This window comes from Beauveria bassiana, assembly GCF_000280675.1.
Source record: "Beauveria bassiana ARSEF 2860 unplaced genomic scaffold BBA_S00004, whole genome shotgun sequence".
NCBI classification, from domain to species: domain Eukaryota; kingdom Fungi; phylum Ascomycota; class Sordariomycetes; order Hypocreales; family Cordycipitaceae; genus Beauveria; species Beauveria bassiana.
In genome coordinates this window covers 1260729-1284614 of record NW_007930839.1, presented here as the reverse complement: position 1 = coordinate 1284614, position 23886 = coordinate 1260729, and the positions used below count along the sequence as shown (strand labels likewise).

Genomic DNA, 23886 nt, shown 5'->3' with positions numbered 1-23886 from the left:
AGCAGACTGCAAGTTGGTTCGCTGCTGTATACTGGTTTGCGAGCACGTACCAGGGCGAATCGTATCTACAATGTTTTACACTCGAGCCCAAATCTTCATTCGGTTTGCAGAGTTTTCCAAACCACACGAGACCTCAGCTGCCCGTGCACCAGACTTCGCCGACTGCCGCCTGGTATGCCATTGTCGTCCATTAAACTCGCATCGTTCGATCGAAATATGTAAGACGCCATGGTTTTCCTCAACCGCATAGGTCAACGACCTAGGAAAAAAGGTTTGAAATATAGCGCTTTGGAAGCATGGCTGTGATCACCACATCAGCCGCCACAGAGGACGACGAGCAGTGCAACCACACCCCCGATTGCTCTGGGACCTGTCGATAGGAAATTGACATCATAACAAGTTGATGGCTCCATGAGGTATCGAGCTGCACAGACGTCAACTCCGCAACAAGGCAGAGGACGACTGGCACAGATCCGGTGAAGTAGAAAAGGAAAAGAAAGAAGAAACTGAAATTTTGGCGGGCCTTTATGGGTGCGTTGGAGAATTGAGGGTCCATCACGTGCGGTGGCGGGAGAGATGCGGCTAAATAAACCTGGCCAAGACCAACTAAGATCCACTAACAAATTGCAGGCAGCGCAATCCATAGCGGCGACTTACAAGGCAATAGTGACCAGAGGACAATTTCCTTCGCACCAACTTCAAAGCTGTGCATAATCAGACGCCGCAACCATGGACGCCGCGACGATACAAGAGACAAATCGCATACGAGTGTCACTGGGCATGAAACCTCTGCCCGTTCCCGGTGCGGACTCGCCCAGTGACTCAGATTCCGAATCGGACGACGACCGCGGTAGCACGCTTGAGACCCGCGAAGCTCAGGGTGGCGACAACTATAACAGATACCTCGATGGCGAGATCAACAAGCGCATCCGCGAGAAAAAGGCCGCCGCGGCCAAGAGAGCGCGCGAAATGGCCCAGCGCAACCTAGTCCTCGAGGGCAAGGGTCTGGGCGAAGCCGAAGCAGACGATCCCAGCGATGCGCGCGCATGGCTGACAGGCCAAAAGAAGCGCCAAAAAAAGATTGACAAGGCGCGAAAACTAGAGGAGGAATTGGCTGCCGCAGAGGCGGCAGCCGCGGCGGCAGTGCAGTATACGTCCAAGGACTTAGCTGGCATCAAGGTCGGCCACGACATGTCGGCGTTTCTTGACGGCGACGAGCAAATTCTCACACTAAAGGATTCGGCGATTGATGCCAATGATGAGGACGACGAGCTGGAAAATGCGGCGATTCGTGAACAAGAGTCGCTCAAGGACAAGCTGGATCTGCTAAAGAAACGTCCGGGCTACAACCCCATGGATGGCGAAGAAGCCGGCGGCATCCTAGCACAGTACGATGAAGAGATCAGCGGAAAGAAGAGAAAACGCTTTACGCTCGATGAGACGGGCATCAATGCTGAGCTTGCAGATATCCTCAGTGCGCCGGCCGCGAATCAGAGGCAACAGAACATATCCCTGGACGACATTGTGGGTGATACTACACAGCCTACCTCTGACTACCTGGATGTGTCGGAAATCAAAATCAAGAAACCCAAAAAGAAGAAATCCAAGCAAACAAGACAAAAACAACAAGATGCGGACGACATTTTCCCGATAGAACCTGTTCCCGAAGAAAACAACGAAATGGACGTCGATAGCAAAGACGGTGTCCCCAAAAGACCAAAGACGGTATCCGACACCTTTGTGGATGACGACGACCTGCAAGCGTCGCTAGCTGCGCAAAGAAGGGCCGCGCTCAAAAAGCGCAAGAAGAGTCGTCCAGAAGACCTAGCCAAGATGCTCAAAGAACAAGAAAACGAAGAGGCCGCAGAAGCACAAGAAGATGGCGGTCTTGTCATTGGAGCTGTATCTGAGTTTGTCTCTAATCTCACCGTACCCGAGGAAGAAGAACGCAGACCAAAGCCAAGTCCGTCTCCGAAAAAGGAACCCTCACCAGAAGAAGATGGCCAAGATGCCGTCATGGAGGACTTGGAAGACGCACAGGTTTACCAAACAGAAGACGCGGAACCCCAGCCGCCGCAAGCCGAGGAAGAGGAAAAGATGGTGGGCAGCGGCATGGGTGCGGCCCTGTCGCTGCTGCGCGAGCGCGGCCTCGTCGAAGAGTCCAAGGGCGACGAAGAGTACGCCGCGTTTCGCCGTCGCCAAGACTTCCTCGCCAAGAAGAAGCAGCTCGAGGACGAGCTCGACGAGGAGACGCGACGGCAGCGCGAGCGCGATCGCGCCAGCGGCAAGCTGGACCGCATGTCGGTGCGCGAGCGCGAAGACTATGCCCGGCAGCAGAATCAGTGGCGCGACCAGCAGCAGGCGCGGCGCATGGCGGCGCTCTTTGAGGACAGCTACAAGCCCAGTGTGGCGCTCTCGTACCGCGACGAGCTCGGGCGCGACCTCGACACAAAGGATGCGTTTAAGCATCTTAGTCACCATTTCCACGGCAAGGGCAGCGGCAACATGAAGCAGGCAAAGCTGCTCAAGAAGATGGAGGACGCGAAAAGGCGAGAGGCCCAGAGCATGTTTGACGCGAGCCAGGCGGCGGGCATGAGCCGTGCCACGGCGCAGCAGCTCAAGAAGCGCAAGGAGGCGGGCGTTCGTCTAGGGTAGACTGGCTGGTTTGCGATGAGCTCTAGATATCCAACATTTAGCTTTTAACATCAACTTTATTTCAACTTCATTCCAAGTGTCCCACTTGTATTGTTTGTTCTCGTCATTTTTTAAGACTCTTTTCCTTTCTCGCATTCTCTTCGCTCTTAACTGTCCATCAATACTGCTCGTGACTCTGATTTGACACTTTGTATCTCGCATTATCAGCAGCTTTTTTTTTCCACCACCTCCTTGCCTACATGCATACACGAGTGATGGCACTAATACATGAATTCTTTACCTAAACTTCAACTTTACATAGCAGCAGCGTAACCGGCTTATACGGATATCCAGTACATGCGCGCCACACCCCCCCTTAATTACATTAGCCTCTCAGCTACTGCATCTAGCGCGAGGCGACAGGCCCGTTATGTTGTCAGGCCGCTGCGCTGTGCCCGCGGCAACAGCAGAATCGGTAGCTGGTCTTACGAGATTCGCACCGTCGTGCATTTTGATGAGCGCGTATCGACGCGGGCTGGTCCTGCTATGGCGATTCGTTGCAACTTCGCCCGTCACCGGCTCCGGCGCGCGCCGCACGAGCGTGTGCTGCCGCTGGTGGGCGTGCGCGGCCCGGTCCTGTCCGGGGCCGGGATGCGTTGTCGAAGATGGAAGGCGCGCGGCCTGTTCCTGTTCCCGTGCCGTGGTGTCTGACCCGAGCCTCGTGCGCCGCACCGCGACCAGTCGAGGAGCCGGTCGAGGATCAAATTGTACAATCACTGCTGAGATGCGGCTCGTCGCAAGCAGTCGACACTATTGCCATGACCGATCCCCATGTCGCCCTAGTTGTCGTGCTTTCACAGGGTCTCGTCGGCTTGGCGATTCGCTTACCGAAACGCGCCGTCATCGCTTGCATCGAACTCAGCGCCGCACTCAAGTATCTCGCCAGCGACCCGCCCGGCTTGGCCGCCGTTGCCTCCGCCTCCGCCGCCTGCTGACGCTGCCGCTGCCGCCGCCTGTGTTCGCGCGCCGGTCCTGTGACCTGCGCGGCACCACCACCGCCGCCACCGCTGCCGACGCCGATACCGCTACTATCGGGCACGCCGTAAAAGGTCACCTGTTTGCGATTGAGCGGCGTCTGCAATGCCGTACACACGTCGCGCTGTGGCTGCTGCTGCTGCTGCTGATGATGACAGTCTAGGTACGAGGGACGCCAGCGGCGAGTCTCGGCGGTCCGGGGTGGATACTGGTTCCAGTGCTGCGACGAGGACCGCTGTGACTTGGTGCGGGAACGCGGGCTGTCTGGTCTGAAGGGTGCGGCGGCGCCGAGGCGAGCTACTTGAAGGAGCTGCAGCTGGGTATCTCGCATGGCTTGTGGACGGGATACCAATGGGGTGAGAATGGCGAAGATGTTTGGTTTGCGATAGGCGGTTGTTTTAATTTTCTTTTACTCTGAAATCGATTCGTGTAATCGAGATTCTTCGTACAAGTGGACTTGCAAGTGGTCTTAAGAGGACTCCCGTTGGCGGGTAGACTTTTTACATCTCACAGTGCTTACCGCTCATCCTGCGAGCATCCTTTCCATCTCCAATTGCAAACGGCAAAGAAGGTATTATATAGACGGTGAATACGCGCCCGAAAGGCGGCAAGCTACGGGTCTAAAGTTCGGTGTGTAAGTGGCCGCCTTTGTGGCAGTTCTTTGTCGCACGGCAGAAATACGCGCGTGGTACAGAGCGGCTTTATGCATGCGATGCGAGCCCACGGGGTCCCAAAAGAACATCGCAGCTGATGCAGGGCCGTAATTAGTGGTGGCTTTGATTCGTAGAATAATCGTGTAGAACGCCATTCATTTGCGAATTCGTCACGGAGGCGCTTTCTCGTCGACTTTTGACTTGTCTCGCTCAACGGGGTGTTTGTTAAGGCTTTCATAGAGCTGCAAGTAGCTGCCGATTAAGAATGCCCAAGAGCCCCTACAATTGCAATCAAGACCGAAGTTAGCTCATCAATACTTATAGTGAGAAACGGGGCGGACCGAGACAAAGCTGTATAAGCGCTCAAGGGAAACTGGAAGACTGACCAAAACGTCGCCAGCGCAGCTTGGTACTGCGCTCCCGTGCTCCCATACGCCATACCCAGCGCGCCGCACAAAGTAAACCCGATGGCGCCAACAAGGTTCCAAAACGCAATATGCCACCCGAGTAGCCGCGGGGCGGGCCGCCACCAGTGATCCTGCGTTTCGAGCATGTAGAGCAGGCCGCTGACAATGAAGCCACAGCCGCCGACGACCTGCGGGATCCAGTACGCGGCGTTGAGGCGCCACTGCGGCGTGAGGTGGTCCGCGATGCCGGGCAGCGCAGTGAAGCCAGCGACGCCAAACACGGTGGCACCAAACAACTGAGCGGCGCCAGCGAGGAAACCCAGCTCGTAGAGGTAGCAGTGGCGGAGGTCGTGCCAGGACGGACGCCACCGCCAGTGTTTGGTGGGGGCGGCGGTCCCGGGGACGGGGCTGAGATGGGACTGGGGCCGTCCGACGAGATTGTGTTTGTTCTGATGATGATGGCGGCAGGCGTGGTTGCTGGCGACGAATGTTATGGCGGCTGCGCGGTGGGTGTCGGGGTCGACCAGCTCTTTGACAGCCCAGCCAAAGCAGGATGCGTCGTTGGTGTTGACGGCTTCGAGGATGAGGAGCAGAGACCCGACCTCGAAAAAGATGATGGCGCCGATAAAGGCGGTGATGCCGCCGCCGTAGTCGGTCTCGCCTTTGAACGATGTCGAGGGGCGTACGAGCGGCAACCAAGCAAAGAAACCCTTGATTTCTGTTTCAGTCAATTGTCCTCCTGTCATGTCGTGTCATGGAGAGGGCTCACATTGATAACCCAAACTACACTACCCGCGGTGAAGATGAACGCCACCAACCAGGAAATGTCCCATACCGGAAATTGCGTCAACGTGCGGATGATGCCTCTCAGCACCTCCTTGGGTTGCGACGACGGCCGGGGGGCCGCGACACTGCTCTCGTCATGGGGGCGTCTCGGCACGCGCAGCGGATGGCGTCCCTTGCGGTTATCGCGCGACCGCCACAAAAAGTGAATCCCATCGAGACTGGGCCGGCGCTTGATCGAGGCACTGTCGGCAGCCTCGCCCGCGTTCCGAAGCAAGCCCTGCGTGGGATTGAGAAAGGGAACGGGCCCGCGGGCGTGCTGCAGCAGAGGGTTGTGGTTGCGATGGCGGGAAGGAGGCGGCGGCGCGGACGAGCCGGACTCGCTGTCGCGAGGGCTCATGGCGAGCTGGCGCACGGTAGGCGGCACTGCTAGGGTTTATGAAGGTGTAGGTACGCTGATTGGGGATGCAGGCAACTAGGCAATCGAGCTTTGGAGGCTGCGTTTGTGGCATCGTTCAGAGACTGGTGTTCAGCCTCGACTGTCGTCTGATTAACTAGCGCGCGGTGCAGTGAGCGGGACCTGACAACCGTGGCGGGGTGTGCTCTGCATGTCAAATGTTTCAGTAAACACACATTGTACAAATACAAAGTGGGAGTCATGTCTCTCTTGGGAGACAATGTTGATGCGTCAAGGCTGTTGCGAGAATTAGTTAGACCAGGAATGTTGTTGTTTCTTCCTGGTTGCTACATTGCCAGCTACCAGCGTTTGTCGCGCCCGCTTTCGTAGCGGCGTCGAGGACTTTACCCCCAACCTGGCCCACACTGTTCTTATCAATACTCACAAAGTCAATTGATAGAGAGGTATGTAATGCAAAGGCAAGGGGATTTCTCATTATATCATCAGCCCTCAAATCGGAGAAATGGGCATTGTGCTCGCATCGTCGCGACCTGTACGAGGTACCACCCGGCATGGTGAAGAATCGAGCGACTATACATAGTTATGTGTGACCTCGAGCAATCATGAAATGTCTCTCCTTATACGACTTTGTTGAGGGCCGTGGTGTTTGGCTGCCGATCTGCCGAGCAAGTATCCGGAGCAGAACATTACGAATATTATCATCACTGGGCGGCAATCAGTGTTTACCGGGTGGCGTTCAAAGTCCCAACCCATCTCGATCTTCCTGAATTTCCGGTCCGTATAATATCTTTGACTTATTTAATATCTTTCCACTCTGATGACGTGTCTGGCGCGCGAGGAGGGCGGCAGGCCTGGACATTCGGACATATGACGAAGACGGGCCCAGAGTTGGGGTGGAAGGGCTTGTTGCCAGCGCAGAGTGGTGTCCTACTGGTACTGTCTGCATCTGGAATGTGAGGAGTGAGTGACTGCGCGCTCATGCATGCGAAAGCGTTGTGTGTTGATTCCAGAGTCTGGTGGCGCGGAGGTCAGATTAAGCCTCTTGGAAGCTGGCCGCATAATTCTTACCGCTCTGTGAGTCGAGACCTTCGTTGCGCTGGTTCGATGGAAGCCTAGACGTCGGCTCACACACCTGGCATTTGAGAGCGTGACGGCATGAGATCCTTGCACGACCATCTGAAGGGGGGCCGATAGCCGGTGCCTATCTAGGTTGTGCGAAAGAGGATTCTTCGTGGGACGGGGCATACTTGCAGTTTTTGGGTGATGAGACACTCAATCATGTAGGAGCGGATAGCTACCAGCTGAGCAGCAGTACGGCGCGCCGATAAGAGCACCCGGATCGGATGTTCTTGTATCGTCGCCATAGCAAGTCAATAAGCGGCATGTTTGCTGTTGCACAGCAGATGGCAAGGTGCGGAACATGACGAGAATTAGGCCGGCAAGCTGGGCAGAAGGAAAAGACAGTCTGACAGAGGTCTGACAAAGGCTTTTTATTGGCTGAATTTTGTTGAAGAAAATTTCTTCTTCTTTTTCGCACTCGAATCTAAATTCCTATCAAGGTAATAGTTGCGCTGTTGAAAGGATAATTAGCTAGTAAATCTACCGAGTAGTACATTCAACTCCTGGTGCTTCGGTGCTTCCAGTGCGGGTGCGGGTGCGGATGCAGTGTGCCAGTATTTATTAGACGAAGCTTGGCCGAAAGCAGAAGAGCTTGGCCCGCCTATGTCAATGCCCATGTCCCTGTCTTTTCCACTGTAAATTTTGGGGGTCACTGTGTGGACGATGTGTGTGTATTCAGTAAGTAAATAGACAATGATGCCAAGGACTCGGAAGGGAGAACGAATGGGAGAAAAGAGAGAATAAAGGAAATAAAAGTGCAGCTGTCGAAAGCACGATTTGCCCTGAACCTTCTAATCTCACATCTTGGTCTATTGGACCATGGTTCGCTCGGCGTTTGCTCATCTGTAGCGACCGCCCAGGCCCTGGAATCCACTAAAAAGTCGAGCCACCTGCCAAGACCTTTTTGCTGACTGGGAAGCAGCAAGGTGGGTGGTTACTACCTGTTAGTTAGGAAAAAGGTACCCGCGCCCACCATATCAAGGCGGCCGCTACTTGCATGGTTAGCAAAATATGAACATCGTTCCTCTGAAAAGTCTCAGTCATCTCGCCCTTGCCCAAAACCCGCCAGGCCTTTTTTCTCGCGCCGCGCAACGTCACGCGCTGTAATTTACCCTGTGCAACTCGTTGTGCAACCTCTCCTTGCTACATTTCTATTCAATCATTCGCTTTGCCCCCTTATCGTGTTTCTTTCTCTTTATTTCTTGCCACCACGTTGGCCATACTTTACACTATTTATTAGCCCCGTCGTTCCCCTGCTCAGCTATCCGAATGCGCCTCGTCCACTGATCGACAAGGCTGACAACATCAATCTCTGCAGACTGGGTTTTGGTTTCGATTTCTCTCTCCTCCGAGTTCAGGCAGCTTTGAACGTTGATACCGCCGGCACCACCCCCATAGAAGCCCCGAGGGGCGCAGTCGCTCCATCGTCCATCGTTGACCGCTGACCCTCGCAACATCAGCACAGTCGACGGTCTGCCCATTTGCTCTGAGCCCGTGCCCAGCGACGAGGCCATCCTCGCTCGCCCAGGGTGACGCCCTTCGTCTTGGCTGCCCTTCCAACCATGATTGATGCCATCAGTCACTCATAGACTGCCGACGCTCAATAATGCACCCTGCCGTCAAAAATTGGTCCTCGTTTCCTCTTGCCTTTAGCCCGCCATGAGGGTTGCGATCCGAGAGCAGCTGGCCGCTCTCGTCATCTTGGCCGTCTTCATATGCCTGATTGTCGTCTCCGTTCCCACCTGGAACTTTGTCTACAACTTTGTCGTCGGTGTCGAGACCTCGAGCTTGGCCCTTACAGCCTCACTCAAGGCCACCCGCATCAGTTCCGAAATCAATCTGCTCCTCATCATCTGCCAATCCGTCGCCAGCCGCATCCTTCTCCAGGAAGCCTTTGTCGACTTTTACAATGGCAACGGCACAAATCCCTTCGACTCGGCCCGCAAGGACATTACCAGTGCCATGACTAATAGTCAAGTCTCTGGTCTGCTCCAAGCCCGCCTCTTTTCAAGAAACATTACCGGCGCCGCTCATAAGGGTCTTCTCAACGTCACCGCCGCAGGCATAGGCAACAAAGATGTCAACATTGCCCTTCCCTATCTTGCCCCAGACGGCCGACGCGCAAATCTCAGCGATACACCATGGGGGTACCCCCCTTCGCTATATCCCAACATCACCTATCGACCCGTTGGAAAACTCAACCCCGCCGAGCCAGACACCATGTCCTACGTAGCAGATGCTTTCCCAAACACCAAGATTAGCGACAAGGGCGGTCTAATCCTTGGACCTCTAATCGTCAACGAGACGTATGCCCTTATGTCTCTCACAATTCCCGTGCGATCCAACAACAACGCACGCTATTTTCTAGGCTACATGACGCTTGTAGTGTCCGCCACGTCTCTTCTCGACGTCCAGACATCGCGCGAAGGCTTAGACAAGTCGGGTATGGTCTTGATAGTAGGTCCAGCTCATCCCTCCAACAAATTCATCGGTGCCATCACTCCTTCCAACGGTACCCGATCTCCCGACAAATCTGCTCTAGGCAACATCAACACTCACTTCGTCCTCCCGCCTATCACGCCTCGCGGCCAAGCCGATAGGCATGGAAATCGAGACTACCATAGCGGCAACTCCGGCACCGACTTCAAGCTCGCACAGTATCAGAGCGTTCTCAATGTATACTACAACAACGCCACCCAGCTCAACAATGCTACTGCCACATTATCCACCAAGAACGAGCAGGACGTTCCTGTAGCTGTTGGCATTGCTCGTCCGCAGTCGGAACTCGTCGATTGGGCCGTCGTGGTCGAGAAAGCGAGATCGGAAGCATACGGTCCCATTTCCAAACTCCGCGTCATTCTTCTTGCCTGCTCCTTTGGCACTGCAGGCCTCATTCTAATTCTTGTCGTTCCTTGCGCTCATCTCGGTGTGAGACCTATTCGACGCCTCAAAGAGGCCACCGAAAATTCCGTTTGCCCTCCGGGTTACGAGGAAGACGCGGATAACCTGAGCGACGGTGACGGACCAAGCTCCGGCGCAACTCGTACTACTTCATCTCGCAGAGGCGGCTTATTTGCCCCTATACGACGCAGGTTTAAGAAGCGGAAAAAGGCAATGACCCTAGCTGAGATTGATGCCCATCGACGCATATTCAAGATTCCCGGGCGTGTTACTCAAGGAAAACACTTCGTGACGGACGAGCTCACAGAGCTTACACAAACATACAACGACATGACAGACGAGCTCTTGAAGCAGTACACGCTCCTTGATGACAAGGTCGCTGAGCGCACACGAGAGCTGGAAATTAGCAAAAAGGCTGCCGAGGCTGCCAATGAAAGCAAAACGCTCTTCATCGCTAATATTTCTCACGAGCTCAAGACGCCCTTAAATGGTATCATGGGAATATGCGCTATCTGCATGGAAGATGATGACGTTCGCCGTATACGGTCGTCACTGAAGACTGTCTACAAGTCAGGTAAGTACCTGTTTGGTCGTTATCACGTGGCTCTCAACTAATACACGATAGGTGATCTCTTATTGCATCTGCTCGAGGATCTCTTGAGCTTCTCCAAGAACCAAATTAGTCAACATGTCAGACTTGAGCGGCGAGAATTCTGTCTCAACGACATAAAGACCCAAATCGATGCCATCTTCGAGAAGCAATCGAGGGAAAACAAGATCCAGCTCACTGTCGATTATATATCGTTCACTGATTCGCACGACACAACAGAAGCGCAGCGTCGCAGTATCGACGAGCGGTTACCAGCTTTAGGCCCCCCTGGGATGGGCCGTCTCAAGGAGGTCTATGTCATGAGTGATTGCCACCGTATACTCCAAGTCCTCATCAATCTCGTTGGAAACAGCGTCAAGTTCACTCCAGCGGGTGGCAAAGTGATGCTCCGCATACGCTGCCTAGGCGAGGCAGAGCAGACTAGCGGTGACGAATTGAGTAGAAACTCATCTCTCTCCCGGTCTCCTTCTGTCGCCCAAGGCCGGCGCAATCGCTTGCGGGGCCAGTCCGGCTCCATCCACTCTGGCAACTCGGTCATGGCGACGGCTGTCACGGATGGCACCGCTCTCGAGATCAATCCCATGGAGCCCAAGGTGGCTCCGTGTATCTCTCCGCGCGATCGGTCCGAGTCCCCATCGCCAGTCAGGTACAAGGCGTACACCTTTGAATTTGAGGTGGAGGACACTGGGCACGGCATCCCCGAGCACATGCAGTGCAAGATTTTCGAGCCCTTCGTTCAGGGTGACGCCGGTTTGAATAGGAAATTCGGCGGCACGGGCTTGGGTCTCAGCATCTGCGCCCAGCTCGTCAAGCTGATGGGCGGCACCATTGGTGTCAAGAGCGCGCCCGGTCAAGGGTCCATCTTTACGGTGCGTATACCGCTGGAGTACGTCAAGGACCGCACGCCGAGCCCGTCTTCAAGCATTCGATCTCGTGCAGGTAGCATGGGCTTCACCGCGGACGAGACGCAGCACACTTCCCTCACAAGCGTGCCGGGCAGCAACGACTCGGCAGAAACGAGCAGCGCCGACAGCCCCGTCAATCATCATTTGCCCAAAAACAAGCCGCGTCTCGTCGGCCTCAGTGCGCCATTCTTTACCACGAACGATGCCCCGCACACTGACAAGTGCTACAACGCGCCCGGCGCGCCCGGTCATGTTAAAGGCAGGCTCAAGGTGCTGGTCGCCGACGACAACGCGACCAACATTGAAGTGGTTAGCCGGATGCTTAAGCTTGAGGAGGTGTACGACGTGACAGTGGCAAAGGACGGACAGGAGGCATACGAGCTCGTCAAGGAGACGATGGCGACGCCGCCGCCGCACACGCCGCCGCACAAGCAGTTTGACGTCATCTTCATGGATGTGCAGATGCCCAACGTCAACGGCCTCGAGTCGACGCGCCTGATTCGCAAAATAGGCTGTGTCGCTCCGATTGTCGCCCTCACGGCGTTTTCCGAAGAGAGCAACGTCCAGGAGTGCATGGCCTCGGGCATGAATGAGTTTCTCAGCAAGCCCATCCGCAGGCCCGCCCTCAAAAAGGTCCTCTCCAAGATTTCGACCATTGAAGAGGAGGACGTCACGCCGTGCGCCATAACACCGCCATCGCAAAGCCAGAGCTCGGCGTCGCCGCGGCAGGGTCAGGGCTTGCAGGGCTCTCCGCCTCCGACGCCCCCAACAACGGGCGGCGACGAGCTGGAGAATGTGGATGAGAAGCAGACGAATGGCGTATAACAGCCTCTGTCTAGACGAATCTCGCGCACCATGTAATTTGCGCGTGGGGGGTTGGAGGGAGTTGGATCTCACAGCACAGTCGTACCGTCTTTTGGCGAGGGAAAATAATGAAAAGTTGGGATACACAGAGTAATTAGAAGCTGTACATTGTTTTTGGATCAAGCACAAAGCGAAGGCGTTTTATTTCATCGGTGTTTTGTAGCGCCTCTTTTTTTTTTTTTTGTCCTTTGGTTTTTTTTGACACCTTGCCCAAGAGCAGACATTTTCTTGCTTCTTTTGTTACTTGTTTCATTAGAGTACACATGTCTTTCTTCTACACACGTACATGTTTATACACATACACGAGCGGAGGAGCATGGTCACCTCTTTTATCTTATCTGTTCAATAGACTATTATAATGCTACTGCTTTTCACTGCTTTGAATTCGGAAAGATTGGCCAAAGTTGTCGGGTGCGGTGACGCCGAGTATAATTGTTCTGCATCTAAGGTCGTATATTCATAATCAAGATGTCTGCCTGCCGGACACGAGCCTACATGAAATGGCTCTACGGAGTTGTTGATGTAATTTCCAAGTGTTCTGTTCCTGACCAACAAGTCTAAGCAAATAAAGAACGCCATCCAAACATGAAAAAATTCGCTCGCCAAAAGAAAAGACAAGACAGTAAAGTGAGAAAAGAGATTCCATCATACGGAGAAAAACAATCAAAGTCGAACCTTGGCTCCAATACCGCGCCCTTGATACTGCACCGTCTCGATCCATTGCCCGATCCGCAGGGTAATCTGCGCCAGCGCATCTAGTCGCAGCGACCCTCCCAGGGCCTCGCGCAGTTTGCCGTAGCCCACGCTCTCAAGCGACCACTGCACGTCGAGCCGCGGCGTCTCCGACAACCCCGGTGGCACGTCAAACTCCTCGCTGTGTTCGATGCGCGCAACGGGTTCGGTGTGATTGTAGAACGCGGTGGCAGTAATGTGCTGGATGTGGATCGTGTTTTGGCGCAGTGGCGAGGCTAGCACAAAGCTCGCAGATGAGGTGAGGAGGTGAAAGATGGCATCGCGGAGGAACCCGTCGGACTTGTCGTTCTTGGGGCCGTCACCGGGGAGCTCGAGACGAGGAGCGGGAAAAGTCAAGTTGATTCTGGATAGAGCTTCGCCGAGCTCTGGCAGATTGGGTAAGCTGCCGCGATGGGAGCGTAATGTGAAACTCGTATTCTTGCCAGAAATGTAGCCCGAGATGAGTTTACGGCCGGCTTCACGGCTCGTGTCGCCACCCAGTCCTGCTGGGTTCCATGAAGCGCTGACCGCAGTGTCGGTGACATTGCCGTCGCCGACCAGCAGGTCCTTCACAGTGACGTTCCCCAAGATGTTTTCATCAGAGACGAGGTGCAGATTTACATAGGGCACAAAGACCGTGTATGGCGTGGGATTCGTAAAAGCAACAGCGCACTCCAGATTGATAGCAGTCAAGGTCGTATTTCGGATCCGAATATTCCCGATGCGCGGCTTGAAGTTGCCAATGAGCCCCCCCGAAAGCCCTGCTCTGCCGTCAGTGTCGGTTTTCGCAGTCCGGGGAGCGTCACGACCCGACTTTAATAACACGCGCAAAGAAAGGTGAACAGAGAACATCATTTCGGGCTATCAGTTGGAGGACAGACCATTGACGGGAATCTTGCCCTCTGCAGGGATGTCCTTGATGACCACAGCGCCGAGGACGGTGTCGACATTGGCATCTAGTTTGGCGCGGGCATGGACGATTATACTGTCGGAACCAAAGAGGTATTCACTTGCGAGTGAAGAAAAGACGTCGTTGTCGGTAATGTCGATTGGGGCGTTGTCGACGCGAGACGTTATCTCAATAAGGATTTCTTTAGCATCGGATTCTAGCTTGTGAGAGGCGGCCTTTTGCCACTTGCGCAGGTTGAGTTCGCCGAATTTCTTATCCTTGTAAAAGAGGTTGCCTTGTGATCTGATGCTTTGAACTCCCAGATCTACATTCATGCCCTCTGGCAAGGCTGCGACGGCGACGACGGTGCCGGACACGCGAGGCTTGCCCTGCGGCTCGAAGGGGCTCGGGAGTGAAAAGTCGACATCGGTCAAGGAAAAGTTCCGAAGCAAATTATCAAAGGAACTTCCGGGAAAGTCAATTGGGACGGTCACGCTCTCTAATAGATCGCCCAGCCACCCGGGAAGCTCAGAATCGCTGGGCTGCTTGCCCCGTACAAAGATCTGAGCATTTTCACCACCGAGGTAATGTTTGAGAAATTCATCAAGTGGAGACAGCTCCGACACAGGGCATGCTTGCGTAAGTCTCTGTGGCAACTTGCGGATCAAGCCAGAAGCCTCAACCGTGATTTCCGTTTTTGGTTTCACTTGGATAACACTGGACCTGCCAGTACCGACAGCGATTTTGGGATCGTCAGGCGAGCAGCCGGATATGAGGACCTCGAAGCCGACACGGGGCACAGTCAAGGACACGGAATATTCATTTTGCACGGCGACTGAAACATTTGCGCCAATGCCCTGACTATCTCCATGGCCCAGAGGGACTTGGTGAAAATTGAGGTGCTGAATACTGTATTCGGGGATCGAAGGAGCATCTTTGGCTGCAAAGAACAGTCAGCAAATTGAGCAAGATAGTAGAGTTATGGTATGAGAGGCATGACTGGAAAAGACTGGGATACACATAGATAAAGCAACAGAGAATAGGTATCTAGCTAATGGACTTTTCGCCAAAATACAGGGAGGAAAAGGTGTTGTAGAGAGATTGACCTTCTAAAACCATGCTTTCCACGATATCATGAGTTCCGAGGGGAATAAATCCCGACTTGAGCTGCAGGGCTGTTGCAGTCTTGACTTCCAGCTCTTTAATTTTGCCAGTGAGCCAATCGTTGACAATCTTCTTGATGCTGGCGTTATCTCCGAGCTTCATGTCGGTGACGACGTCGATAAAGGTATTTTGACCATCCACAAGATTAAGATCTAGAGGTGGCACAACGGCGGAACCGACCATAGCGTTGCCGTAGCCGGGGACGTAGAGCTTGATGTGTGTCTGCTCGGCGGCCACAGTTCTCATGATTCTCATGGCAATGCGCCCAACCCTGCGCGCCGTGTCATCCTCGACGCGCGTGGGGTCCATGCGGAAGTTGCCCTGGACACGGGCACGGATGCCGGTAAAGCTAATTGAATCGAGAGAGAGTCCGGTGGGCTCTAGGACGACGGCCTTTTCGATGTAGGTCTGTACGGCGGGCGGGACAATGAAGCCAAGGATAATGACGGTAATAAAGGTGGATCCAAGAAGCAATATGGCAATCAGAGAAGGCCATCGTCGCTTGCTCTGCTTGGGCTTGAGAGGCGGCTGTGAAGAGGCAGCATCGCTGGCGGCATCGTTTATCACCATTTGCGAGCCGTATGTGTTGTCGGCAGCGTTGGAATCGCTGGAAAGAAGGGGCTCAGACTCGGCGGCTCGCTCCTCTGAGCGATTATTTGATGCTTTCCTGGGAGGCATGATGGCGAGGGACGTGATGTATCTGGGTGAATGGCGAACGGGATGACGCCGGGGCGGGGCGTTAGATAAGGAGCGATCAAGAGCTGCCCGGCAGCTCGAGCACTTGAATCTATCGGACGGGGTCGAAAAATTCGGTTTGATGGCAGTTTAGTGATGATGCGGGCGACCTATGTGGTTGAGAGATGATGATGCTAGAGCGAAGCCTAGCCCGAGGTCGCGCCCGACGAAACCGGCCTACGATGATGATGCAAGTGGGTGTGGGGCACCCGTGACGGTTGCAACTGGATGACGAGAAAGGACGCCATTCTTTTATTCATCCGTGAAGGAGATCCATTGTCATTCTTGTAATCTGATCTTTCCAGCATTAGGATTTCCCAAGTTTCTCTTACTTCGGTTGCTTCTTTGTCTTTGTACCTGAAAGCCCGCCTGCTGTTGCTACCCACTTGTCCCGTTTGCTGGGTACGTAGCACGCAGTCGCTAGTTTGATGTCGCAGCGCATCGCAGGGCGACCTCGGCTTGGGAATTCCGGGGACATTGAACAAGTTCTCCCCTGTTTCTCATGATAAATAGACCATTGAAGCAAGCGTTCTGAGCTGTTCTAAGCGGAAACGCCTTATCCTTTTGATGGCTGAGAAGGGACAAGTAGGTCACGAGATGCACAGGGGCGTGAGGGGGTACTATCAGGTGGTGACAGACAGCCACCAGTACACACTTGTCCATGTGCCTGGCGAGGAGGTCACTGGCGTGCGCCACAGCCCCTTTTCGATCCAGTGAATCTGCATACGCAAATTAGTGAGAAATACCTGGCTTTTTCGCGTTGCACAACCGGACACACCCTAGTACGAAATTTGCTTGTTCCCTCTCAACCAACAAAAGGTGCGGATGCGCATTTTTGCTGCGACAGCAGTGCGTAAACTAAGACGTGTGAGAGGTAAAAATTGAATAGATTTAGGTGCTTCTCACGGTTGACAGATTTCTTTTCTGTCTTGCTCATTTCAATGTTGATGGGGTCTTGTTGGATTTGCCAAAGGCAGACCCTGATTCAAGCGCCCATGACAGCGACACTTGAAGATGAAAAGACTCGCAATCATAGCAAGGTACCTAGGTCCATCCCTTCTTGGTGCTTACTCCCCGAGCTCTAACCAAAGGTGGACCTTTGTAGTTGTCGGCCGAAGATATAGGGAATTGTTGGCAACTATGTGGATTGACTGTGGCTACGTTCAGTAAATGACGCTTCAAGACACTTCGAATAGGCCGCCATAATAGATCTTCGCATTCGCAACAATACTAGAATCTATACTTGTTCTAGCTGATCAGCAGAATGCAGCCAGGCGTCAAGCGTGCTCCGCGTAGCCCAACTATTTTCGTGTTTGACGCCAACGTCGCCTTTTTGTTTGACGACTTGGCCGTCTCTGTCACTCTCGTCGTCGGCTTCGTCGTCGCCGAAATTGGTACGGCAAAGAGCCTCTCGAGCTCTGCCAAAGCTGCTGCAATGCGTGCTTTGCCACCTCCTATAGTCCTATATCATTATAGTTGATTTTCTTGGCCTCATTCAGAGAAGAGAAATTTGCAAGGTCGAGACGATGCTGAGGCGATATGTTTTCCTGTATGGGGCCAGAACCAAGACTGATCAATATCCTGATGTGTAAGAGGCTTCCTAGCCGCCAATGTAAGTAGGCCATTTATGCCTGTACACGGCAGGCCGTAGATTTTTTTATTCATGTAAGAAATCCGACATCGGAGTTTCAAGCTTGATTACATTAAGCCACGCCTCACCATAGAAGTGTGTTATTTTTTAGCTCAACAATTCTTCAAATCAGGTCGATGTTCAACAACGCAGGAGAAATGTAAATCGTAAACAGGCCAAGACCGACAACAGAATCATCGATAATGCACAGGCATGTCCCAAGAGACTGGTGAGCATTGAGCATTGAGCATTGATGCAGTGGGTCGTCTAACCGACCGTCGAGGAACTAATCAAGTAATACAATCGGTAACTGATTCCGACTGCGCCTTGTCGCCTCGCGCCCCAAGCTGGCGCCCATTGGCCAAGTCGTCTCATCCTCGCCGCCCCCGTCCCGCGCGTTTTGACTTTTCCGTCCATCTCCGTACGTCTTCTTGTCGCATTCCTCGGTCGCCCTCCACAGAAACAAGCCCCCAATTGCGCGTTTCGTCTCCATAGTATTAGCCAAAAGCTTGCCCGCGCCGATCTTGACCCAGAACTTGGGGCTGTGAGGCCCAAGAGGCCGTATTCTACGCCCCGTTTCCTAGCCTTGTTTTGCGTGCTGCGCTTTTTTTCCGTCTTTTTTCGCTTGAACAACAGGAAGGGGAGGCCTGATGAGTCATGCATGCATGCGACAATAACCCATGGGGAGGTCTTTGTCTGTCTTTTGCGATTGCGATGCAGATTTCGGCCAAAAAAAAAAATCCACGTTGCGTAGATTTTGTCTCGGAGCAAAAGGTATAACCGCCGGCGACGAGAGTACAGTCGCACTGGCAATCAGCTCGAATGTGTGCTGTTAGCAAGTAGGCGAATAATAACACGAGAAGGAGCGGGGCCGGTGCCTGATCGCCCATGTCTGATGTTCTTACCGGAAATCAACCATCAGCTATTTTTTACAGTTGAGTAGTCATGCTAGGCCACGACTTCACATGTTCATGCTCCAGACTTGTCACCTGTGGCCAACTCGTTGCTGTACACGATGATGGAGTCTGAAAGTTGCCAGCGCGACTAGTAAACCTGATAGCCAAGCTTTTGCATGCCCGCGGCCTGCCACGCAACGGTCTTGGCGCCTCCAATGTTCCAAACCAATTGTGGCTCCCCCCCTCCGACAGCCGTCACTGACGACTTGTCGCTTTACGCCGGTTCGGGCCCCTGACGGCAATCTAAACCCTGCACCCGCCGTCGTTAGGGGCTCGAGAATTTCTGCAGCCACAGCAAAAGCCCATTGTCTTTTTGAGCGAGGGGCGGGCGTGCTTCAGGCTCCAACTCACAGGTCATGAGTTTCCTACCAAGCATGAACTGGTCCTTGTAAATAACCATTCAAGCATTCTCAGGCACACTGCAAAGCTGCCTCCCAAGCCGGGCGGCTAGTTCCGACCCTCAATGAAATGGGGTCGACGTTTTCAACCATACCATACAGGCCCTGCATCTGGCCCCTCATCATACGGCATCGCTCAACTGGTTAGTGTACCTGATGCGAAGTTAGTTGACTAACTAGGGCTGATACCGGGGTCCCCTCTTCCTGGCTGGTCCCTGTTTTTCTGTCCTGAGGACACTGAAGTCTGACACTGTACGAGCAGCCCACCCACCCAAAGAGAATTATTGTCACGACGAGGAAATGACCAGCGAACCAGATGTCAGCGCGTGCCGTTTTCCGCCCTATCAAGAGCCAGACATTCAGCCCGCAGCCTGGTTTTAGTCAAGACGCGCGTTGACATGTGCTTTGATAGCGCTTATTGTAATTAGTGCTCATATCACTTGCAGGAGCCCGGATCGGCAACCTCACGTCGCTTTTTTCCCTCTCTCTGCCGACGATCCACCAGGCATTGCGTGGCCCCGTCTCCAGAAAGGGACTGCTGTCCGACTCGTGAGCCCTGCCAAGATGATACCACGATGAGGCTGAGATCAAACACCCTTAACTTGGCCAAGGGCCATGTGCCACGAGAACGAACGTGACCCCTGCCTGGCCCTTTCCTCATCTTGCTGTCCCCATATGCTGCTAAACTTTTGCGCTGTTTCCATCGCAGTGGTTTCTGCTCTTCTTTCAATCCTTCTCGAACGAAACCCCGCCTCTTCATTGCATGTTTTTGTCATTCTTTTCTCGTTCTCTTTACGTTTGGTTTCAAGCAAGATATATCCTCTTGTTCTGTCTGGCCCTAGCGACGGCTCGCAGTCGCACCACATTGGCTACCCATAAGCCTCCCACACGAGTATCCTACCATGAGCCGCCGACGTCGATTACTCTACATTATTCTTCTCATCACAATCGCCGTCGCGGCAATCTACAACTCGTACGAGTCCATCGGCCGCTTCCTTCGCCTGTTTGTGCCCCATACCGGCTATCCTCTGAACCAAGACCAAGCGCTGGCGCGGTTCAAGGTGCAGAAGCAGCAGCCCAAAAATGTGCCACGAATAATTCACCAAGTTTTGCACAATTGGAGGCCGCTGGGGAACGACTCGGCTTTGCTTCCAGAATGGGAGGCGCAACGCCAGTCGTGCAGGGACAAGAATCCTGAGTGGGAGTACAAGGTGCGCAGCTACGGGTGCGAGACCCTCGGACGGCGATCGCTAACGTTGTAGCGCCGAAGTTGTGGACAGAGGACATGTCTCGAGACCTTCTTCAGGATGAATATCCCTGGTTCATGGAAACGTACGAAAACTTCAGATATCCCATTCAAAGGGAGCAGACCATTCGATATTTCATACTACGACATTACGGCGGCATATACATTGACCTCGATTTTGTAAGAACACAACCCGCATACTCTTTACTGCCATCTGTGCCTTTGGCCTTGGCTTCGAAACTCTCGTGACTTGCGTCGTGCTTCGCTTTCGAGACCCTCGATCAATATCGCACCGTCACTCATTCACAATCTAACGCGCTTCTTCTCATAGGGCTGCGTCAATAGTCTCGAAAGCCTACGGCCGTACTCAGTCTTCATTTCCGATCACCGCCGTGGGACTTTAAGCGACAAGGTCCTCGGCGGCGCGCCCAACCACCCATTCTGGGTCCAAGTCACCGAAACCATACCCCGATACTCGCACTGGTACCTGTTACCGTTTCTTACCGTGCTCTATGGCACCGGCCGCTGGTTTCTCACGGCCGTCTGGGACAGCTGGCACTGGGAAAATTGCCAGCAGACACTATTCCACTACGGCAAGCCGGCCGACTGGCTCACCCGGCTGTCGATGCCGCGGTGGCGCGGCGCCCCTAAATGGTCCATCTTCAGCAGCTACCACGGCGGCACCCCCGACACCTGGCCCATTGACATATTCGTGCTCGGCCGGAAGCATTGGATCGTGTCCATCATTAGCGGCGTCGTGGGCTGCGCCATTGGCATCTACCTTGGCGTGAAGCTGTTCCGAAAGAGGTGTGCCCGGCGACGGCGGGCTTACAGGCCGGTGTCTGATTCAGAGAGTCGCGTGTAGTGTACTACTATTTACATCATTGGCATATTAGCGATCTCGGCGTCTCAAGCGATTCAATTAACCTTTCTTGCATTATTGTGGATTCACACATCCCTTGTTAAGCAAACAATTTTGCCCAGTGTTTAAAAAGTGCCGAAGCGACGGATTCGGCATTGCCGTAGAAAAGCTTGGCTGCACAAGTCAGGATATGATATTTTGAGGCCATCCCGGCAGAACCACCTACCCCATTATCCTTGGGACGGTTGCTTATGGGATTTGTCTGATTGTGAGGATTTATGAGCGGTATCAAATTGAAGGGATGAGTATGTGTTCATGCACACGATCTATTTCCGCATTGCCATAGTCATGCGTAGGCAAAGAAATCAAGTTGTCACGATTCAAAATACTTTCAGTGCTTTCTGGCCAACTTTGTGTATGTATATATAAGTCAGAGAAGGTAGCAACTCAATCTGGACTTACAACCACCATCATAACCACGATCATAATCGTACAGTTTCATCATCGACCACACCACTCGCTTAAAAGATAAAGTGCTCAAAGTACAATGTCTTTCATTAGTGAGCGATTCAAACTTTGCTTTTTCTTCTCATGAATGGATATTAAATCTCGAACTGTCCATCACCGTCCTCTCTATAAAAGGCCGCAGGGTCCACGGTACTATGGCGGGCGATGATGTGACTCGGCTTGGATGCAGTATTTGCCTTGGTCCTACTAGGCTCACAATGCTTCATTACCCGAGTTCCTCATTTATGAATACTCCTCATCAGTAGTAGACTAGCAGGACTGAAACTGTAGGGAGACTGGTCACTGTACGGCTACTGGCTGCTGTAGTGGTCACCTCTGTAGTGGCTAGGTACCTTATACTGGCTGTTGTACTAGCCGCCGGACCGACCGTTCTGGATAACTCCGTTTTTAAATACTACCTACCTAGGTAGGTAGCCGCTTGCTACTATCTTAGGTACTGGCTTCTGTCCTGACTGCCTGCTGCTATGCTACCTAATCGTACTGGCTGCTACAATAGCCCACTGTCCTGGCTACCTACCGCGTAGGGGGTTGTTTTCTGGCATGGTACCTACAGCGTCTCCCGTTCATAATGTCTCCTTACTGTCAACTAACAATACCAAGGCGCTCATATATGTCAGAATGGATATATATTAGCCTCTACACTTGCTAGATGGCTCTAACAGCCTCACTAGACAGTAAATAATTATTTTCTACGTGATAGAGTGTTTTAGCTATGTTAAAAAACACCCCCCGCGCGCGTAGGTACTTTCTACAATGGTTACATGTAATATGGCTTAGCCAGATACCTGAACTACCCCATGCCCCTGTGGGTGAGTGTAGTAGAGAAAAGTGGGGCAATACCCATAAAAAATGCATTTAAACCGATTTAGATCATCGTCCGCTGTACGAATACTAAACATGCATTTGAGCCGATTGAGATCATCGTCCGCCGTACTACTTGGAAGCTACACTTTGAAATCAGGCCAAAAAGTGGGCAGATTGCGTTGCAGAGCGGAAGAGAAAAGGTTGCATTTCATCTGAGTTGCGCAGGATGGCGGCACAACGGGACAACTTAAGTCCCTGGCCCCTAAACTCAGCAACCACAACGTTTGGACAAAGTCGCCCCAGCATTCTCTCGATGCCTCCAAGCCCTTTCTCTATTATTGTGCGGGCTTTCCTCGAGCCCCTCGCGCGCCTCACCGGCGCCATGAGAAGGCTCTTTGCCTTCATATGGAAGCCCAAGAAAGCCGATGGTTCAGATGCTAGCAAAGCTGAAGAAGCTCTTGAGCCGGGTAAGTTGACCCCATCTATCCACAGTGGTAATAGCTTTTGTTAACCGGTATTTTTTCTCAGGTACCAAGATTTTACTACTGGGGCTCATGCGCAAAGTGGTGCTGCTCGAGCCATCAAATACAGTTGTCAAGTCTGGGAGATACTTGGATCCCGCCGAGGCAGAGGGTCTCAAAGTCGCCAACGAGGCGAACATCCCATCTCCTCGTCTGCATAATGTGATCCGCCAACCTCGCCAGCTTGAAATAAGTATGGACTATGTTCCAGGGCAGACGCTGGAAGAACTATGGCCCAACATGTCTGCTGATGAGAAGAAGAGCGCTGCCACTCAACTTCGTGAAATAATCGAGCAAATGCAAGCGATAGAGCCGCCGCCCAACTATATCGGCCGTTGCAGCGGCACTGGAGTCCGCGACACACGTGTGCGCATGACATACGATGGGCCAGTTTGCAAAGACGAAACAGAATTCAACGAATACTTGATTTCGTCACTTTTTCCACCAATACCCTCTGTACTAAAGAGCTCATTTCGTGACCACCTACGAACTGGCCATCGCATCGTTTTCACGCATGGAGATCTTGCACCAAGAAATATCATGATGCAAGATGGGAAAATCTCCGGTATTGTTGATTGGGAGGAGTCCGGGTGGTATCCAGAGTATTGGGAACTTATAAAGTTCATCGAACGTCCTGCCAAGGCCGACTGGAAGCAATACGCGGAAATTATATTCCCTAAGCAATACCCAACTGAACTGCTTGCCTACACGGCCATATCCAAGTGGCGAGCCGGTTGAATTCACTGATATGTCACCAACTAGTTGTACATAGTTAATGCTTTGTAAATGAGCTGTACGGTCCACCATTAGGACCAATTTTTGCAAAGTTGCTCTTTCGCACTAAAACACTTAATTTCGTGATTCGCAGCACATCACACCACATTACACCTAAACATAGCATCCTTAAGCGCTGACTTCTCCTTAAATGTCAAAACTACTTACATGTATTAACAGATCACTAGCGAACGTGTATTTTGATAGTCTTTATATTTAATTAAGAGGTGTATTGTCGAGAAATTATTGTTTTAAAATGCTGTATTTTGGTGTCTTGTGGCACGTTGTGGTGCCCTGTGTATTACCCACCACATCACT

General features: G+C 52.9%; 7 protein-coding genes across 7 annotated transcripts; 4 read left to right on the top strand and 3 right to left on the bottom strand.

The window, feature by feature from the left end:
- Positions 1-729: 729 nt before the first annotated feature.
- BBA_02194 (SART-1 family protein) lies at positions 730-2655 on the top strand (the record flags this gene model as incomplete). Its single annotated transcript, XM_008597291.1, has 1 exon — positions 730-2655. One exon carries the CDS (start codon positions 730-732, stop codon positions 2653-2655), a length of 1926 nt encoding a protein of 641 aa, XP_008595513.1.
- Positions 2656-3027: 372 nt separating this feature from the next.
- BBA_02193 (uncharacterized protein) lies at positions 3028-4000 on the bottom strand (the record flags this gene model as incomplete). Its single annotated transcript, XM_008597290.1, has 2 exons — positions 3028-3410; positions 3523-4000. The coding sequence occupies 2 exons, from the start codon at positions 3998-4000 to the stop codon at positions 3028-3030; spliced, it is 861 nt and encodes a 286-aa protein (XP_008595512.1).
- A 492-nt stretch (positions 4001-4492) lies between these two features.
- On the bottom strand, positions 4493-5912 carry BBA_02192 (uncharacterized protein; the record flags this gene model as incomplete). Its single annotated transcript, XM_008597289.1, has 3 exons — positions 4493-4601; positions 4709-5439; positions 5499-5912. The coding sequence occupies 3 exons, from the start codon at positions 5910-5912 to the stop codon at positions 4493-4495; spliced, it is 1254 nt and encodes a 417-aa protein (XP_008595511.1).
- Positions 5913-8708: 2796 nt separating this feature from the next.
- BBA_02191 (protein histidine kinase) lies at positions 8709-12290 on the top strand (the record flags this gene model as incomplete). The annotated part of the gene is made up of 2 exons (XM_008597288.1): positions 8709-10524; positions 10576-12290. The coding sequence occupies 2 exons, from the start codon at positions 8709-8711 to the stop codon at positions 12288-12290; spliced, it is 3531 nt and encodes a 1176-aa protein (XP_008595510.1).
- Positions 12291-12992: 702 nt separating this feature from the next.
- Positions 12993-15792, bottom strand: BBA_02190 (uncharacterized protein; the record flags this gene model as incomplete). The annotated part of the gene is made up of 3 exons (XM_008597287.1): positions 12993-13822; positions 13943-14890; positions 15057-15792. The coding sequence occupies 3 exons, from the start codon at positions 15790-15792 to the stop codon at positions 12993-12995; spliced, it is 2514 nt and encodes an 837-aa protein (XP_008595509.1).
- A 3943-nt stretch (positions 15793-19735) lies between these two features.
- On the top strand, positions 19736-20944 carry BBA_02189 (MIPC synthase; the record flags this gene model as incomplete). The annotated part of the gene is made up of 3 exons (XM_008597286.1): positions 19736-20044; positions 20104-20259; positions 20411-20944. 3 exons carry the CDS (start codon positions 19736-19738, stop codon positions 20942-20944), a joined length of 999 nt encoding a protein of 332 aa, XP_008595508.1.
- Positions 20945-22586: 1642 nt separating this feature from the next.
- On the top strand, positions 22587-23532 carry BBA_02188 (phosphotransferase enzyme family protein; the record flags this gene model as incomplete). The annotated part of the gene is made up of 2 exons (XM_008597285.1): positions 22587-22740; positions 22802-23532. 2 exons carry the CDS (start codon positions 22587-22589, stop codon positions 23530-23532), a joined length of 885 nt encoding a protein of 294 aa, XP_008595507.1.
- Between the last annotated feature and the right edge of the window lie 354 nt (positions 23533-23886).